Raw genomic sequence first — 20,458 nt, forward strand, 5'->3', positions numbered from 1 at the left:
CTTCGCCTGACGCACAAAGTCGTTTTCCCGCCAGAGGCAGAGGCGGGAATAACAATGGTAGACGTCGCCCTCGAGGCAGGGGGGTTCCGCAGAACCAGGGCAATCGAGAAGCCTTCTCTGATAAGCCCTTTCAGCATCCCTGAGGTGTTGCCCGACTGCCCACCTTCGGAGGCAGTCGGGGGAAGATTGTCACTGTACCCAGAAGCCTGGCTATCCCTGACTCAAGACAAATGGGTACAGTCCGTCATTTCCGAAGGCTATTCTATTCTATCTCTGAAAGACTCTGTTGTGAGAGAAATTTTCCTCAAGTGGGGTCAACCTTGCTGCAATCTTTTTGCTACTCCCCAAAACAGCAAGTGCAGAGATTATTTCACTCTATTCCCTTTACCAGGCCAACCCAGCAGAGACGCTCTAGTCCACGTTTGGCCCCGGGGACTTCTGTATGCATTTCCTTCCTTCCCACTAATCTCTCAAGTGATACAGAAAGCTATCGCTCAGAAGGCCTCATTGATCCTCATTGCTCCTTACTGGCCTCGACAGGTGTGGTTCCCCTTTCTACATAAATTTCTATTGGAGCGACCTTGGCATCTGGACCTAGTTCCAGATCTTTTGATCCATCAGTCGGGTCAGTTACATCGCTCCCTCCCCTCTCTGAACCTCACTGCTTGGTTCCTCCAGTTCCAAACTTAGCCAGGCTTCCTCAATTATCTCACTCCATTCGAGATATTTTGATAGCTTCCCATAAATCTTCCACTCGGAAGATTTATTTGAGTAAGTGGAAACGCTTCACATATTGGGCTCAAGGAAGGGACATAGATCCTTTCACTGCTTCCATCCAAATGGTCCTTGATTTTCTAGCTGAACTCTTCCATGCAGGTTCATCTCCCTCTACTCTTAAAGTTCAATTGGCAGCTATTTCTAACTTTCATGTGGGTATTTCTGAGTCTGCCTTAATGTCCCACAAGGTTTGCAAAGCCTTTTTGAAAGGAGTTTTTCTTCTCAGACCTCCTATAAGAAATCCTCCTTCTCCTTGGGACCTAAATTTAGTTCTTACTTCTTTGATTCTTCCCCCTTTCGAACCTGCAGCTTCCTGTTCTTTAAAATTGCTATCATGGAAAACTCTTTTTCTGGTAGCAATTACTTCAGCTAGAAGAGTTTCGGAACTTCATGCACTCAACTGTCGACCTCCTTATCTGTTGTTCCATAAGGACAGGGTATCCTTATGAACCAATCCGTCCTTTTTGCCTAAGGTAGCCTCGACGTCTAATCTAAATCAAAGCATTGATCTCCCTGTGTTTTTTCCAGAATATTCCAATAGGTCTGAACAAAAATTACACTGGCTAGATGTTCATCGTCAGTTAAGGTACTATTTGGATAGAACAAAACAATTCAGAAAATCTGATCAACTGTTTGTCTCCTATGCAGAAGGCAGGAAGGGACTTTCAGTTTCAAAGGTATCTTTATCTAGATGGCTAACATCTCTGATTTCCCTTGTTTATGAAATTAGACACCAAAAGCTGCCTAACAAACCTAAGGCCCATTCCACCAGAGCTTTGGCTACCTCCATAGCCTTCCAAGATAGACTGCCTATTGACACCATTTGTGCAGCGGCTACTTGGGCTACTCCTCACACTTTCATTTCTCATTATAAGTTGGATTTAGCTTCTAGGCATAGAGCTAACTTTGGTTCCACTGTTCTCAGGAGTCTGTTCCGTTAGGCCACCCGGGACAAGGTGCTAGGGACGCGGTCCCATCCAGCAAGAATGAAGGCGAGATAGACAACTTAACATATAGAAGTTATGTTCTTACCGTAACGTTCCATGTTAGTTGTCTTCTTCTCGCCTTCTTCTTGCGTCCCACCCTCCTTCCCCCTGGCCTGGACAGACCTAGAGGAGTTGTGATTGTGACCTCTCTTTCTACCACCTCTTTACTTAGGCATATGCTGATTTGCATATTTCTTGAATCAGGATGTAGGTCACCCTTCTTCTCCCTGTTGTTAGAGGTGGAATCTGTTTATAGTTATTCTGTTATATACTGTTACTATTATAAGCTGGGGTTAGCTTACAAACGAGATCTGAGGTAACTCTCGCCTAGCATTGTGGGATATAAGGGGAGCCTCGAGCCGGTGGAACCAACTCTCGAGCTTTTAGAATGGCCGAGTCGGAGCTGAGGTCGGCTCCGAACCCATCCAGCAAGAAGGCGGCGAGAAGAAGACAACTAACATGGAACGTTATGGTAAGAACATAACTTCTATATTCTGCTGCCTCTTTTAGTAATAAACAGCACAGAGACTGTGCCTGTAAAACCTTTTCCAAATTTTCAATGGAAAATGCTTGAGAGAGGAAAAAAGTCAACTACAAGAATCTAGAGTACATTGGAAATGAAGCAGAGACAATATTTGGGAGACAGAGATGAACAGGAATAGAACAAGAAAGTCTGGAAATGTTGCACTTTTTTTTTGGACTTTTTAAAACTTGTAGGCGAGACTAAAGCATATGCCCTACTTCGTTATTAATGTTAGGAAACATACTCGGGAGGGGAAAGAGGAGGGAAAAAGTTAATGCCGAGTAAAACAAATGTTTTTCTTAATGGTACTGTTTTAATAGTGCATGGTTTTCTTTGCATGCCATAAAGTAAAGTTTTTTCTCTGTTATTTTTAAGTGCAGTGGGGACACTAATGTAAATAGGTGCTCCTGTTCTTTTTTTCTTTCTCCCATTCTCCATGTTCAGTTTTAAGAAATGTATGCACTGCAATGTAAAGAAAAGAAAACTAATAAATAGGTTAAAATAACATGACAAAAGAAAAAAAATAGTGTGCTTTTTTCTCTTTCTTGCATATGGGAATGACTGTGCTGAAGCCATTAGTTTAATGTAGTAAGTTTTAAGAGAAAGAAAGCAAATAAAAAAGAACATTGAATAGTATAAGGCTTTTTTTCTTGTAAACAAATGTATGCTTGGCAGTTTTATGTCTGGTTCTCATGACTCTAGTAGACATTCTGATAGAGAAATGGCTTGGCAAAGATGTTTTCTGAAAGTATTCAAGTGTTCTCCCAGCTGAGAGAGCTATAAAGATAAGACAAAGCCAAACCGCACTTAGGAGAAGCACAGGCTGCACCATGCATCTTAACCTAAAATAAAGGTTATCCATGCTATCTCAAGTCTGTATGTGTAGCTGTCAGTTTGGAACATTTGTTTCTGTTAAGAGGGTAAAATGTCAACATTTGAAGATGTACATAGTTCATAGTTAATAGGTTTTATGGGGTATTGGGGTGTGTTTGTATTTTTTTTTGAGGACTTTCAATAAAACAAAAACATTTTGTACGATGTGACAGGCTCAAATGGAAATGACAAGAAACAAGTGTTAACCTGCTATATATGCATGTAACACAAAAGCTGTTATACATATAAGGTAGAATATTCATTTTTCATGAAAATGATGCTTTCTGTAATGTCTTTAAACGTAAGTGGTCTCACAGATAAATACAAAAAGAAAGAGTAGTGAACTATATTAAAAAATATAGAGTGCAATTATCTACGCTACAGGAGACACACCTTGGAAAGAACTGAACATGTAAATTTGATAAAAGTTTTTTTCAGGATGGTTATTCAACGGTATACCTGGGGCAAATGAAAAGAGGAGTACTTGTTAATTGTAAGAGGAGCTCCAATAGTAATAGAAGAGGGTAACAGGAGATGATAATGGTAGATTTCTAGTGCTAAGAGGCTACTGGCAAGGGAGGAGGATTACACTGGCATGTATTTATATTCCACTGAAATCTGCTATAATGGAGCTTAAGAAAATTTTGGGAGAAATAATCAGCTTTCAGCAAGGAATATTACTTGTAGGTGAGGACTGGAAATTGTTTTGCAACAGTGAAGATGTGTCTGAGGAGCCCAGAGGGGAAAATATAAGACGAGGATAGATTTTTGAAGAAATTTATGAAAATATTTGGCATGGAAGATATGAATTCAGTACTAGTAGTTGGGAGCAAATTTACATATTATTCCCCAAGATACAAAAACTGGGCTAGGCTAGACAGAATTTACATTACACAGGAGCATATGCTTTTAATTGAAGATCTTAATATGCACCTAATAACTATTTATGATCATGCGCCAATAATTACTTGAATAAAAATAGAGGATAATGAAATAAAAATTAGACACTGGCGCTTTCCCACCGATCTCTTGAAAAGAGAGAAGTTTAAGGAATGAGTATTAGAGAAGATAGAAATTTCTTCTTAAAATGTAGCTAAGGAGTGGAATAAAATTAAAGTGGAGTTTAAAAATAGGGTGGTAATAAAAGAAAGGGCAATATTGTTAAGACGTAACCACAATTATTTAGAGGGACTGACAAATGTTAAAGTATTGCAAAATAGGGGGCATCCCACAGAACAAGAATAGAAGCAAATGCACAGTGCAACATAGAGAATAAGGTATTACCTCAATAATGTGCATAAGTTTAGAAAGATTTTGGTTAAACAACTTTTTTTGATAACTCTAGAGCACAAAAACTTTCAGTGCAACAACTTAGACAACAGAAAGTAGAAAGGGCTGTCGCAAAGCTTAAGGAGCATATAAGAAGGAAGATAACAAGAGATCCTGTAGAAGTGTTAGAAATATTTTGGCAATTCTATGAAAGTCTATATAAAGCAGAGAAATGTGGAAATTAAAAGGTACAAATGGAAATGTTTATGGAAGAATTAAATATGCCAAGGTAAGAGGTAGATGAGGCTCTGTTACTAACAGGATAGGAGGAAATGAGATAAAAATGGTGATGTGTAACCAATCTACAGGAAAGTCCCCAGAAATAGATGATATTCTTGTAGAAACTTGATAGCCAGGAGGGAAAAACTGATAAAAATCTGGAAGATTTTAACATTTTAAGAGGAGAGAAGTACCAGCATCCTGGAAGAAAGCAATGGTAGCTGTAATAACTAAAGAAGGTAAAACTCCATCAGCTCCAGCTTCATACAAGGCCACTTCAGTACTAAACCATGATTATTAAGTGTTTGTCTGTAATGGCTAAATGAATGGCAAAAATGATACCAGAACTGATGTGGTTTTGTGGAGAGGAGGCAAACATTTAACATTAACGGAACATTAATGATCCAGAGGGAAGCAGAATGTAAGATTGTGCCACTGTTGCTGGTGGGTTTTGATGCAGAGAAAGCATTTGACAGAGTAAGCTTGGACTTTTATGAGCATGGCAATGGAAGCATTTGCATTCCCTGATAAAATTATAAGGTTGGCTTGGAAGGATGTATGAGGGATCGGAGGGGAAAATTAAAGTGGGGTGGGGTCCTCTCAGATAACTTCTGCTTGAGCAGAAGAACAAAGCAGGGGTGACCTCTCTCCCCTTTGTTTGCATTTTATTTAGAACCATTGGAAAAGAAAATAAGGGACTCCTGAAATAATTTTGAAACAGTTTCAAATCTTTTCGAGATACAAAATTAATGAAGTTAAAACAAAGGCAATAGCTGTAAATTATGTAATTATGTAAATTATGAATTGGTTCAGCAATATCTATATTTATGGGGACATGATAAAATGGAAGTATTTAGGAGTATGAATTAAAAATGATTCTTGTGTGACTGCTAAGGATTATGTGGGAAGAGACTAAACAAAAGATAATACAAAACCTGAGTAAATGGAAGCTCTGTTATACGGATATCGATAGTTAACATGCAAGCAGTTAAAATGTTTTAGTCCCTTTAGTCTTGTACACAGGTCAGGTATATTTTTATCAACCAGAGCAATTAATAAAGAGCTGAAGGATTTTATCTGGGAGGGGAAGACGGCGAGAGTCAAGTGGGATAAGCTTGTTCTTCCAATAGAACAAGGAGGATTAGAATTACCCAATTTGAATGGGGACTTTCAGAGCAACACAGTTAAGGTTGCTATGCATAGCACAAGCAGAAAACTATAATTCAGAGTGGAAAAGGAGGATTCATACCTCTTAACTATACAGATTTTTGCAGAATGTCCAGATTTGTACATTGTGTTTTCTGACAAATTAGTGGCAAATCATAAAAGACTGAAGTTCTAAAATAATTAGACGTTTGAATTTGACTTCATACGCTTCAGAAAATGCATGCTGAAGTAAAGCCTGTCATTCTATCAGATTTCTAAGTTTGTAAGTGCAATATTTAAAACTGTCCCTATTTTGAGCCTTTGTCCCACTTTTATTTATGGCTTTGTCCAGATTTCTTGCTCTGAGTTTGATAGGTATGATGAAACTGGGGGACGTTGAAGAAACAAGGAGAAACTCTGATTTTGGATGCAGACCTTTAAGAAGAATAATAATTATACAGAATATTATATTCATAAAGTAGCAGAAAGTATTCTAAGAACTAAGCCAACACTGGAATGGAGAAAGGAGATTATACCAATAAGTATGACTGCAATTAGGGATACAGACAAATAGCTAAGTGGGGGCTAGACGTTTTTGGAGTAAACTGGCAAAGAAACCAATGTATTGGGAGCAGATAACTAAAAAGGGAATGGTAATAGAATGGGAAGACGCCAAAAATGTATTTGGACTGCAGATTAGCGATTGACCTTCCCTATCAAGGATTTATAACAGAGTATAGGCAAAGAGAAAGAAGTAGGAAGGTATTAAATGAAAGACCAACACTGGTAGTGTTTTTAGTAAAATCTAGAACAGAAGCTGCCATTAAGAAAGGAATACTTAGTAGAGCATATAAAATATTGCATGATAACTATAAGAGTCCATCAGAGGATGTTAGAAAGGATTGGGAAGAGAGATTGGGTAAGTAATTTGCAAAGAAATAGTAGGAGGATATATTTGTCTCCTAAAATATCCAACAAGGTCTAGAAAATTTAGGATCTTTGCTTGGAAGTGTTTACATAGGTATTATACCCCAATTAGACTGCAAAGAATTTTTCCTCAGATAGACAGCAAGTGTGGAGGTGTGATGGAGAAGAAAGAGGTACTGGGAACATATTTTCTGGGAATGTAATGAGTTTGCAGACTTTAAAGATTCCCTGAAGACTGCTTTGTCAGAGATCCTGGGTGAGCAAATTGGTGTAACTAAGGAAATAATTTTTTGAGCAATAATACAGAATCGGAATTGCCTAGACATATAAGGCTTTGCTGAGTCTAATTATGGTGGCTGCCAAAAAATCAGTTGTTAGAAAATGGAAATCAAAGTCTAAACCAACTTTACTAGAAGTAGTGAATATAGTAACAGAGAGAAAAAGCTGGAAATGGGATCTTTAGAAAAGGGTAGGAGCAAATTGCATATGACAAAAATGGGAAATATGGGAAATTTGTGAACAATACATTGTAGAGGAGGAACAAGGTTTAAAAGAAGGCATTATTTGAATGAGCTACGTAATGTTTGACTGACAATGACTGGCTAGATAAGTTATGTATAATGTTGCAACTACAAGTGTGTCAACATGGTTTGTAATTTGTTTGCACCTAAAATTGTCACTCTGGTTTGTTTTCAGTTATATAAATGTAAGATCGTCTGTCTCATACATGATTTAATACAGATGTTTCTTGTTTATAAAAAAAAAAAAAAAAGAAAACACGGGCTTGCAAGAATTACCTTAATTGGTGGATATATTCTGATCAAGTAATAAAAGGTTGCCCCTTTGTTCTCCCTCAGCCCAAGGCCATAGTGACCACGGATGCTTCCCAGATAGGGTGGGCATTTCTTGGGAAGAGTAGTCTAAGGCACATGGTCCCCCAAAGAGGGACAATGCACATTTCAATGTTCTGGAAATTAGAGCTGTCCTCCTAGAGTGGCAGGCCTTCCAAGACGCCCTCCCTTTTGCAACTATTGCAATTCAGACGGGCAATATGTCAGTTGTCTGGTACATTAACAAACGAGGGAACCAAATCTTGCCCCCTTTGTCGAGTAGCTGACAGTGTGGCAACTCGCGATCTCATCCAGTCAATTTTATGATAGCCATGCACATTCCAGGGAAATCTAACATGACTGCAGACAAGTTAAGAAGGTCCAGTCTAATGCCTCACAAGTGGTCCCTCAATATGAAGGTTGCTGAAAGAATTTTCCACTGATGGGGACAACCATGCTGCGATCTCTTTGAATCTCCCATCAACAAGTTTTTTGCACTGATCCCCCCACCAGGGGAGACACCAGGGGTGCTCTACATCAAGATTGACCCCTTGGTCTCCTTTTCACCTACCCTTACCTCTAATCCACAAATTTCTTCAGAAATCATCTTGATTGAAGAGCACAGTTATCCTCCTTGGTTCTTATTGGCCTTGTCTAATTTGTTTTCCTTTTCTTTGGCCTATTCATCCACCATGGATTCTGGATCCAATTCCAGACCTGTCTCATCCAGCAAGCCTGATATACCTGGACATTCCAGACTTAAAGTTGACTGCATGGTTTCTCCACTTACATTGATTGCCAGACAGCCCATGATCTCTTCCCCTGTCTACCACACTTTTATCCTCTCGCAAAGCTTCCACTAGAAAAATTTACAGAAGTAAATGGAAAAGATTTATTTGGGCACAGCAAAAAGACATTGATCCCTTTTCAGCACTGGTTCCTAAAGTTCTTGAATTTTTAGCTGCAGTCTTTAATGAGGGTGCTAGCTCTTCTACTGTTAAGGTACAGTTCGCTGCTCTTTCCAGTTTTCATATAATAGTAAATCATTCATATTTAGCCACTTCCAAACTTTTTAAAGCCTTTATAAGATGTACCTTTCTTCTTCAACCCCCATTAAAAGACCCCACTGCTCAATGGGATTTAAATTTTGTTCAATCTTTGACACAATCACTGAACCATCAGCTAAGTGTGATTTAGAGTTGCATAGACTTGTTCCCCTGGCCATTGAAGCCTAGCCCTCATTTCAAAGGTGGAATAAATAGGTCAGTTGGGTGCAGAAAAGGGGAAGCCATTTGACTGATCCCCAACAAAAAGTGATAAGGTAAAATAGCATACATCTGGGGATATTCTTAAAGTCTCAATTCTAGTAGCTTTTATTATGGACCATATTCATTGTGCAGTTTCATTTTTTGAGAACAGACTATCGAATACTGTTTTTTATGTAAAGGCCCAACACATTGTTTGCTTTCTTATGTAATGTACTGTCAACAGTTTAATGCAGGGACATCGGGAGGCGTACGCACTGAATGCACTTCAGTACAGTGTTTGTGTGGAGGGGGGTAGCAGAAGGCAGGCACTAGGATGCAGGTGAAACAGCTTAAACGGCGTCAGCCATGCATTAAACCTGTTTCACACTCTTGTGCGCATTTGTTTTTTTCAAGTAACTTTTTATCTCGCGTGCAATTTAAAATAGTTGTTCCATTGAGAGAGAAGGTAAGTAAATTGTGTGTGTGCATGTGCGCACTTGTGTGTTTGTTTTATGTTTCTATATCTTCATGCTGTTAGTGTTAATACTTTATTCATATGAAAATTTACATTCTGTTTTTCTTTCCTTTCTGAGTTTAATTTGTTTTTCTTTGCATTCAGCTGCATTATATTGTTTTTGATGCGTTATCAGTATCGCTTGCATGAATTTCACATCCTCTGATGTGAATTTGTTATCCACTCATAACACTACAACCATTAGATGTTTAATGTCAACATGTTTTATAAAAATGGTCTCAAATATACCCAAGCTAAAGTGCATTGCAACAAAATTTAGGGAGTGTAGCATCAAAACTGCTATGATGCAAACAACATACACAGTATATATTTTCAGTTTATTAATTACTGCAATCCATCAGTCATTTGCAAGACATTTAGTACTTTTTGTTATATTTATTATTTATGTATATGTTTGTTTGTTTATTTGTTATTTATTTACACTTTGATGACAAGATAAGAGGGCCAGACAATAAACCATTTCTGTCGCATCCTGGGCCTACGGGGCAAACATTGAATTATAGACGCACATGACAAGAGAATAGTAGATAGTATACTGATTACTGTACATATTTTAAATGGACTAGTATCAAAATAGGTAGAAAACTAGGCATGTTTTGTGTGTATACAGTAAGTGTATACATAGTAATTTGGCAATCCAGGCGGTAAATAGTCAATTAACATGCCAGGAGTAATTCTTTAGAAAGCATTGAATGGAAGATTAAGAACAGACAATTAAAATCAGTTAAAAATATACAACTCATTTTGTACATTGGCATTTTAGAAACATTAAATAGGTTACATGACAAATAGAACATAAAGGGGATTGTCATAATGGTTAAGGTCAAAACCAAAAAGCAACGGTTGCTGGTATACACACGGCACAATCACAGTTCTTTCCAAAGTCTCTATTCTCCACGATAAATGATCACCACGTTAAACAGTAGTAAAAGTAAGTAAAAACCAAAAGGCAGCGGTTGCTGGTATACACACGGCACAATCACAGTTTTTTCCAAAGTCTCTATTCTCCACGATAAATGATCACCACGTTAAACAGTAGTAAAAAGTAAGATCCTTTTAATGACAGTAAGCGCTTTCGCCTTTCGGCTTCTTCAGACTGTATAACACTTAATTACCGTTCAAACACTCATTTAAATACTCTAACATTTGTTCTCATTGGTTAAAATTAACAGAACTCTATAAAAAACATTTCGAGTCTAATCCGGAAGTCACTGAAATCTTTGCTTGTACATAAACATAACCATACGCTAGCATCAATCTATCACTGAAACATTGAGTTAAAATAATTGTTCAGTATCTAAATACATTTACTTTCATTTAATGTAGCACGATGTAATATTATGTATGCTAAAATTCACAGAACTCTATAAAAAACATTTCGAGTCTAACCGGAAGTCTCTGAAATCTTTGCTTGTACCTGGACATGACCATACGCTAGCATCAATCTATCACTGAGGCATTGAGTTAAAATAATTGTTCAGTATCTAGATACATTTACCTTCATTCAATATAGCAAGATGTAATATTCAACGTTGTTATTCCGACAACGTAACAGCTTCGTGTTGATGCAATCTAAATGAAGGTAACAAAATTGAGTGCATCAACACGTAAACATGATGTCACTGCGTCAGGTATTAAGAAATTGACATTCCATATGTATCTTCTTATAACAACAAATTGATGTCTTGACGATATCAAATCAATCAAGACATACATAAAAAATAAACGTACGCAAAAATCGCATATCTGTATATGCGTAACATCTAAAAGCAATACTTAAAACCAACACATGAGGAAATGCCGATACGCTATCTATATGCCTAAAAACTATACAATCCTTATAAAAAGGAATGAATACTCCTGTGTAAACCCTACCATGCGACCCTATGCTAGTAAAATCAAAAGGCGCAGTTGGTAGAATGTCCTTGTTAAACCGCTACAACATGGGTGGCGTGAGTCTGCTTATGCGGGTTCGCCAATGCATGTGGGAAACTTCAAATTCAAATTATTAAGGGTGTTAAAGTACATGAAATTCATAACGTGTGCTAACGATGCAAAATAAACGTTCTATTGCATCACATACTATTCCAAATGAATTTCTAAAAAATATATTTCTAAAAAATATATATTTCTAAAAAATATATGTATTACCATCAAGTGTGGACTCATGGTTGCAGGAGTTAAAATGTAAACAAACAAGGCATGATGACCACAAGGGTGTAAAAATGGACTCAACCTTACAGAAGTGCTATTGAAAGTGTCCTCAACCTTACATAAAGACTATTAAGAATATATTAAAAATGTATAGGTGTATCTAAATATGAAAAGCAAAGGTCCGGTATGAATAGAGCACATATCACTGCTGGTTACCCTGAATGGGGTCCCATGTATGCTATGGTAGTCCATATGTACTTGAAGGCATTAGAGTGAATATAAGAAAATGTATTGACCAAGGTTACAAAGGGTTCTCTCCTTCTCTAAATGTCTCTTAAAGGTGTATATAGTGAATCATTCCTGATGTTTCGGTGCCCGCAGTTTCCTCTTCCTAAGAAGGGGTTTAATTTGAACCTTGTCATTAAGGCCCGGATGTTGGTCCGCCCTGAGTCTAATGATCCACTTCCTTTCATTCTCAAGGGTGTAATTAATGATATCTCCACCTCTCATACCAGGTACAATCTTCTGAATGACAAAAAACTTAAAAGTGTGACTAATCCCTAGTTCCTTGTTATGTTTGGCCAGAGCGTTAAACATGGAGCCTATCCTTATATGGTAGGTGTGCTCCCTAATGCGTTCCTTCAATGACCTGTTGGTCTTGCCAACGTAGAACGCTGGGCACATCTCACAAGCAGCAATATAAACTATATTCAAACTATTGCAATTGGTGTTGGCAGGCACTAGGATGCAGGTGAAACAGCTTAAACGGCGTCTTCTCCTTTAAGGAAAGCCATGCATTAAATCTGTTTCACACTCTTGTGCGCATTTGTTTTTTTCAAGTAACTTTTTATCTCGCGTGCAATTTAAAATAGTTGTTCCATTGAGAGAGAAGGTAAGTAAATTGTGTGTGTGCATGTGCGCACTTGTGTGTTTGTTTTATGTTTCTATATCTTCATGCTGTTAGTGTTAATACTTTATTCATATGAAAATTTACATTCTGTTTTTCTTTCCTTTCTGAGTTTAATTTGTTTTTCTTTGCATTCAGCTGCATTATATTGTTTTTGATGCGTTATCAGTATCGCTTGCATGAATTTCACATCCTCTGATGTGAATTTGTTATCCACTCATAACACTACAACCATTAGATGTTTAATGTCAACATGTTTTATAAAAATGGTCTCAAATATACCCAAGCTAAAGTGCATTGCAACAAAATTTAGGGAGTGTAGCATCAAAACTGCTATGATGCAAACAACATACACAGCATATATTTTCAGTTTATTAATTACTGCAATCCATCAGTCATTTGCAAGACATTTAGTACTTTTTGTTATATTTATTATTTATGTATATGTTTGTTTGTTTATTTGTTATTTATTTACACTTTGATGACAAGATAAGAGGGCCAGACAATAAACCATTTCTGTCGCATCCTGGGCCTACGGGGCAAACATTGAATTATAGACGCACATGACAAGAGAATAGTAGATAGTATACTGATTACTGTACATATTTTAAATGGACTAGTATCAAAATAGGTAGAAAACTAGGCATGTTTTGTGTGTATACAGTAAGTGTATACATAGTAATTTGGCAATCAAGACGGTAAATAGTCAATTAACATGCCAGGAGTAATTCTTTAGAAAGCATTGAATGGAAGATTAAGAACAGACAATTAAAATCAGTTAAAAATATACAACTCATTTTGTACATTGGCATTTTAGAAACATTAAATAGAAAGGTTACATGACAAATAGAACATAAAGGGGATTGTCATAATGGTTAAGGTGTTTATCTCACAGGAAAGGGGATTGTCATAATGGTTGAGGTGTGTATCTGACAGACACATGATACAAGGATAGCTAGCTTAGTAGGTGTATATATGAATATAGGAAAAGTGATTTTAGGGTTGGAGTTGGCATAATGGTTGAGGTGCTTAACTCACAAGCAAAGAGGTACAGGGCTTGATTCTCACTGTGTGAAACTGGTAAAGTTTAAAATAGTTCACAAGGACAGATTGCCTTTTATCTACTTATGAACCTATGAAATAGCAACTGCTCAACATGTTATTTTAATCAAACAGCTAGACATTTAATGTCTATATCAAAATGCAGTATTCCAAAGATTCCACCAGAACCCTCCCCCCAATGGAGGTAAGAGCTGGATGTCAAGAGTATGCTTGTGATATACTGTGGGAATTGGGACTTTCTTGTTGTGCCTTTAAATCCCTATAGCTGTAGTTGTGATTTCTGCATATCACTTCCCAGAACAGAATTCATGTATGGTTTCACACATGCTAATCTAGGTATGCTGATCACTTCTCTTACATGGAAAGTAATATAAAATAATATAGATGACTGAGAAAGGGGCCAGCATACTACACAAAAGCACAGAGTACTGAAGATGCTAAGAAGTCAGTGAAGTGGTAGCGTAGGCACAATTACAACAAAGTATATGATGGCACAAATACTGGCTAAATAAATAGGTAATACTACTGAAATAAAAGACTTTACTGGGAAAAAGTTTAGCAGCAAGTCATACCTTCAGCTTTAACTCCAAAAATGCAGTCATAACCCTTCATGTGTATATAATTTACACTAGTGGTTGCATTTGGTATGAGAGCGAATGTGTGTGTGTGTATGCATAGGTAATTTGAAATAGCCATTCTGTTTGTATGACGGATAAAGTGCATGTGTGTGTTACTGTAGGAGAGATTAGGTGTGTGTGCGTGTGTTCCCTTGCAGTTGTTTTACCATGGGAAGATTCCAGGTAATTTTAACTTAGTTTTGGTCTGTTATATAAGAAGTATGCTTCTGAGTCAAAAAGCAGAGTATTGTATTAAGTTAGATGTATATACGGGAAAACAAAGTTTGAATGCTGATGTGTTAAAATCTGAAACCACTGTAGTGTTTCATGCATATGAGTGCAACAGTTAGATGTGAAATATAAATATATAGGTAGGTGTCAGTCATTCCTTATTGCAATATTACCACCTTACCATTTTTTTTAATGATGCATAGGCAATTTATACTTCAAGGGCAACAGGCACTGAATTTGTAGATGAAACACCAAAATGTAAAGTTGTTTGCCAGTAGCAACCTCTTTATTAGTTACAGATCTCTCTAATGCAGAATTATTCGCATGATTTTTACTTCTGTATAGATTGTGCTTATTGAATAATATTGGTGGATTGTAATGATAAAAGTTTTAGTGGTCTTTTATGGTTGAAATTTTCTGAAGTGGGTAGTTTGCCATTATTGGTTCATATATTTTGTTTCATTACTTAGTAGACGAATGTTCATAACTACAAACACCATTCTGCCAAATGGTGCAGTGTTATACAAGGAATATAATTTAATAAATCAGGAAGGTGAATCAAAGAACACATGTGCATGGCCCTATAGTTTGAAAACAGCTCAAAGGTAAACTTAATCCTCCACTGGCTAGATGTATTTTCTTTTAATGTGGGTTTTCATGTCGTTTCAATGAATGTGAGTTTCAATTGCAGAGAAGTTTACTGCTTATGCTAAGTCTGTTTGCATTGTGAGACCGCATTGTTTGTTTAGCAAATGGCTGTCGGTGTTTGTGTTGTTGTATTTCAATATCTGTAATCATTGTAGAAGTAAATAAAACAGGTTCCTTGTGTCTTTATTTAAAATATCAGTGATTATTTCCATGGCTTTCCATACACGACTAGTCAGACTTTATGGTCTGTAGTTATCCAGGTCAGCAGAAGGCCAAACCTTGTGGTGAGGACTGACTGTTGCAGTCCTTCATTCACTAAGCATGAAACCAGTTAGGAGGCTAATGCTGAACAGTTATTTTAGAGCGTTTAATAGCTCATATTTCATGCTTTCCAAGAGGTATCCCAGAATATTATCAGGGCCCATTGAGGTAGTATTCTTTGCCTTGGAGAGTGCATTGAAGACTTGTTTGCTAATGATAGCCAGAAGAGTTATGGTCGAGGTTATCTCCTGAGAAGTATTGAGGGGAAGAAGGGGCGAAATTTGGATTAAATTTACCAGCCAGCAGGTTTGCTATATCTTCAGATTCCTTTTAGGTGGTTCCACTTGCAATTTGCTCAGCACACTGTCGTGTTACTTTTGAGGTTGTGGTTATATTTTACCTGGGTTTATATTTTTACCTCATATTAGGCTTTGGTTGATTTAATCACAGTTCTGAGTTCCTTGTTTAGTTTAGCAAGGTGTTTTTGGGTTTCTGAGAGTTACATTTATTTTAGCATGCAATGAGTATTTTTTTTTCTTTTATTATGCTGCCCATAGGGCTTTATATTTGAATTTAGTGTTATATTTATTTCCGAGGGGGAAGATGTGTCTATGCAAATATTTAAATATGCATAGAGCTTGGCAGTAAGTTATTCTATACAGTGGAAGTTTGAAACAGGCTTAGTAGAGGGACCCCATCCCCAACTGATGCCCTATACCCAGCATAGTCAGAAACAAGCACTACTCAGATATGTATACACAAGATCACTTACAGTAAATTACAAGGGGTCTGAGAATGGTGTGGTAAATGTTTCTTTAACATTTTTCACACAGAGTGTCTTCATTTATTGTTTCAGCATGTAACATCATAGAGCTATACATAAAGTAACTATGTTTTCATTTTGTGGGAGGGTAGGGAGGCAGCCTGCATTTGCAGATATGCTTTTTGTCTTTAGAAGCTGTTGTCTTCTCAGCATATTGGGTGGTATTGTGTTAGCTCTGAACATTAAGTTTTGGGCAAAACTTACTTCTTGAATTTCTTTTCATTTCTTTCCAATAATTTTGTTCAGACTATCACTGGATCATAAGACTAGAAAAAAACTCCAAAATAGTACCTTAGAGCATGTACAGTCCCACTGGTTCTGGGGCCTAGGGTAATTTTCTCGCTTTAACCAATTTCCATTCAGCAAAGGCTTGAGAGGGAAGTAAAGATGCAACTTTCAACAGCTTTAGTTTTTGCTTGATTGACTCCCATGGGTACACATCTTCATTTATTGTCCGTAGCAGTATGACTGGACCCAGCTAAAATGTTTTTGTTGTTGGGGAATGTAATGTTTGCTATTCCAAAATGCTTAGTATGAGTGTAGGCCATAGGAGTGAATAGCCATTGCCACGCGGGTGGAAGGGAGGTAGTTGTGGCTCGTAGCTTGGGTGTTACCTAGGGAGAGCACTATATGTTGTACCTACAGACCACAACACTGTGCAGAATGTGCTGACTAGAGCCTGCCAGTCCTTTAGTTAGCAGCACTACTGGAGCTCTAATGAGCCACTACAAGGGTTAGGAGCTGCAAGGGGAAGAAGAGTAATCTTGAGGGGGGGGGGGCAAACTGATTGATCTACCCTAGTGTAAATAGAAAGGTATTTTGTTTTTTGACTTAAAGAAGAACCTTTGGAATTAAATGTTCATGCTGCTGCTTCATGTAAGTGCTACTCTGGCATATACTTGCCAGTGATCTGTTCAGAGATCAGCAGTGTGAAGGGGCGTGGCATGGTCAGCAGTGTTAATGTGGGTGTGGCTTATTGAGGGGGCAGCAGTCTGGGAGATAAGAGTACAAATTTGAAAATCCTGGCTACACCCCTGGTTTAATGGGCTTATGAAATGAGATGCTAAAAGAGCTGGCTAGTACTAATTTTATGAAGTACATCAGTTCTTTATTCAGCTTGTTCAGAGTGTAAGTGGAATTTGAGAAAATCAGAGACTGCTGGATAAATCTCATTAGCTACGCATCTTGTAACTGTACTGTGCTGTCAAATAAGATTTTTTTTCTGTATCATTTAACTTTTGAAATATTAAATGTTGAAATGTATTTTTGATTTTTTCCCCAGGGGGAAGAAATACTACACTTCTTTCACGTACAACATTTGGTCAGACTAGTGTGAACCAATCAGTATCAAGTGCATGGCTAACAATGGATACCAGCAAAGGCCGTCTGGAAATCACCAACTTACTTCCAAGTTACACCATGTCTGTCAACAGCTTAGATGTTTTGGAGCAGTGCTTAGTTTGTGGAACTGATGGAGAAGCTATTTATGTCACAAAAAAAATGCCTGTTTGAGAACATATTGCAACATTACAGCTGGTACTTGTAGTGCTCAAAACTGATTATCATGCTCGTTGGTGAACTTTTATTTTACTTGCAACATCTCTCAGCTTTAAGTATTGAAATGTTAGTATTGTACAAAATGGAGATCATATTGCTGTTTTGCACAGCACTGGACAGTTGTACAGTAATTGGGTTATATTTTTACATACAATTAAAAAAAATGAACAAAATTTCTCTTCATACAGTTCAAAGCTAACAAAATAAAATGTTTTAGTTAATATTAAATTTTGTAAACTATTGGCACACTTGTACTTTTAATAATTTGCTATGCATTTCACATTTCATTTGAATTGCTTTTAACCAGACTTTTGCTCAGAGAGGTTATTGTGCTGTCAGTTGTATTAAGAACATTGCTGCAAAAGTTTTCACAATTTGAATGGAACTTGTATAGAGGTGTTGACATCAGCCCCCCTGTGTACAGAGGTGTTGACATCAGCCCCCTTGTTCTTATTTTTTTAGCATCTGGACCTCCTTGGATATGTAGAGCTGCACTCTTTTGCCATGGTTGTTAGGGGAAGCCCAGGTAGGAAGAGAGAGCAGCTATGGAACATACTTGTTTCTTTTTGAGCCAGAAATTAACGGTTTCTTAAGTTCTTGACTAGTTACTTGTAGGACACTGTCATTTGGATTGATTTTTTTTCAGCTGTATATTTTTAATTCACACTTTTTTCTGTGAATGTATTATTTATGTAAATAAATGTCTTCCAAAGATATTACCAGCAAGTGCTGTAACAGGTGTCAGACCCCCTCCCCCCAAATGGATTTCCATTTGAAATTTTATTCTTTCTGTGGAAAGATCAAGAGTTTCTGGTAATTGTGAACAGTGTGCTACCTTTGGTAAGATTTCAGCTAGGAGAACAAAAAAAAAACATCAGATCCTCGGAACACAGAGGTTGGTTGTCTTAATTATTTATCAATAATGATAATTAAGGGCACGAAGATGAGTCATTTCAAAATATGAGAAGGACTGTCATCCTACTGTTGCTGGGTTCCAAGGTATCCATTCCAGGACTTATGACCTTATCTGTTAGCTTATGGGAATTCTCTAGTAATCTACTACTATTGTGCTGGTATATTTTCAGCTTTTACTGTAGAGGCTTCAGGGGGCTGGATGTTAGTGGAACAGTCCTACACAGACTATTTTATTAGGAATCTGCAATACCTTGGATATTGATTTTTACTCTTGTTCTCAATTAGATTTTCTTCTCAGGAGTATTTCCAAGGCTGTGTCAAGCATTACAGTATTTAGCAGTTCATAAGCCTTCTGGCCCTTGAGTTTCTACAGGTAAAGAGCTCATCCCCTGCCTTTCAGTTCTGAGAATGTTAAGATTAACTGTTTGGTCTGTTATCTAATTAGTTCCCCTGTGTGTTTGGTTACATTTGCAAGATGAGAATAAACTATATTCTGTTACCCACCCTGTCCTGATGATGTTTCATTTTTGAAAACCCTTCGTTTTATAAAAATGAAGATGTTAAGTTGTCAATCTCGCCTTCATTCTTGCTTGATGGGTTCGGAGCCGATCCTCGGCTCCGACTCGGCACTTGCTAAGCTCGAGAGTCACTTTTACCAGCTCGAGGCAGCCCCATATCCCATGATGCAAGGCGGTAAGTACCCAGATCTCGTTTGCCGCTTCGCTGATGAGGTCCTCCTTTTACCAGCTCCTGGTAAGTGATTTGCTACTTTGCTATTTTAGCCCCCTTTAACAAAAAAACCCTTTATTATTAGTTTTAATTTAGTTTTAAATATTTTCTGACAGAAAATTCCTTGTCTATTCTTATTTTTTTAGTCAAACTTTACCCATCCCATCCCCCCCCTGTTAGGGTGTGTGTGTGTGTTTCTAGTTATACCTTTCTGGTATATTTAATTTAAATTCTTTGACTGGTGTGTGTGTTGTGTTGCACCATGTCAAAAGAAAGGGTCTCAGGCTTTAAGAAGTGTGACTCGTGCTGTCAGAAGATGTCTCTGACAGACGGTCACACTTCTTGCCTCTATTGCCTGGGGCCTCTTCACCTGCAGGACTCCTGTGCTATTTGTCATTCTTTCAGCCAGAGAGTCCTGCAGGAAAGAAGAAATAAATTAATACTTAGGGGCCTTCTTAAGCCGGAGGGCTCTCCGGCTAAGTCGGCTCCATCCAAGACTGCCAAGTCTTCCAAGGCCCAGGCTTCTGTGTCAAAGCCTGCGGCCTCGGCTCCGACTCGTTCTGAGTCGAGATCGGCTACAGCTGGAGCCGATTCTGGCTTAACTAAGCCTTCGGCACCGATGGCTATCGGTGCCGATTCTGCATCGACCACTTTGGTGTCGGCTCCGATCGGTTCCGACCACCATGTGGCTTAGGCATCGGTGTCGGCTCCGATCGGCTCCGACACCGTTACCTTTGTGGCTGTATCGGCTCCGGCTGGAGCCGATGCATCGAGGCTACCTGTCGGCTCCGATAAGTTGTCGGCTCCGACAGGTTCAGTAGTTTCATCGGTTCCGATGGCTCCTTCGAGGAAGAGGTCGAGGTCTCCTTCCTTGGAGCCGATACTTTCGGCCCCGGCTTCACCTCCCCTCTCGGAACGGAGCCATCGGAGCCGATCTTCAAGGTCATCCAGGCTTTCTGACCATGACTTAGAGAGAGTGGTCAGTAGATTACTTAAGTCACAGGCACTGGCCCAAATGTTACATAGTCCGTCTCAACAGGCGACTATTGGTCCACACCCGTTGTAGTTCCTCCTTCAACTCTACCCCAGAGCTTGGAGTTGGAGTCTTCGAATGGTTACTGCTACGGCTGAAGGACAGATACCCCTTCTGTTCCTTCAGCCT

At 38.2% G+C, this 20,458-nt stretch overlaps 1 protein-coding gene across 2 annotated transcripts in view; it reads left to right on the forward strand.

Annotated features, from left to right (window-relative positions):
• NUP43 (nucleoporin 43) overlaps positions 1 to 19,070 on the forward strand; it is a 784,265-nt gene extending 765,195 nt beyond the window's left edge. For both annotated transcript variants that reach the window (XM_044069310.1, XM_044069319.1), the window contains one exon: positions 17,378 to 19,070. In XM_044069310.1, coding sequence (XP_043925245.1) covers positions 17,378 to 17,607 — 230 coding nt within the window. In that variant the 3' untranslated portion in view covers positions 17,608 to 19,070. The remainder of the gene's footprint in view (positions 1 to 17,377) is intronic.
• Positions 19,071 to 20,458: the final 1,388 nt, after the last annotated feature.

Source organism: Protopterus annectens, chromosome 1.part0 (genome assembly GCF_019279795.1).
Source record: "Protopterus annectens isolate FY-2018-M chromosome 1.part0, PAN1.0, whole genome shotgun sequence".
Taxonomy (NCBI): Eukaryota; Metazoa; Chordata; order Ceratodontiformes; family Protopteridae; genus Protopterus; species Protopterus annectens.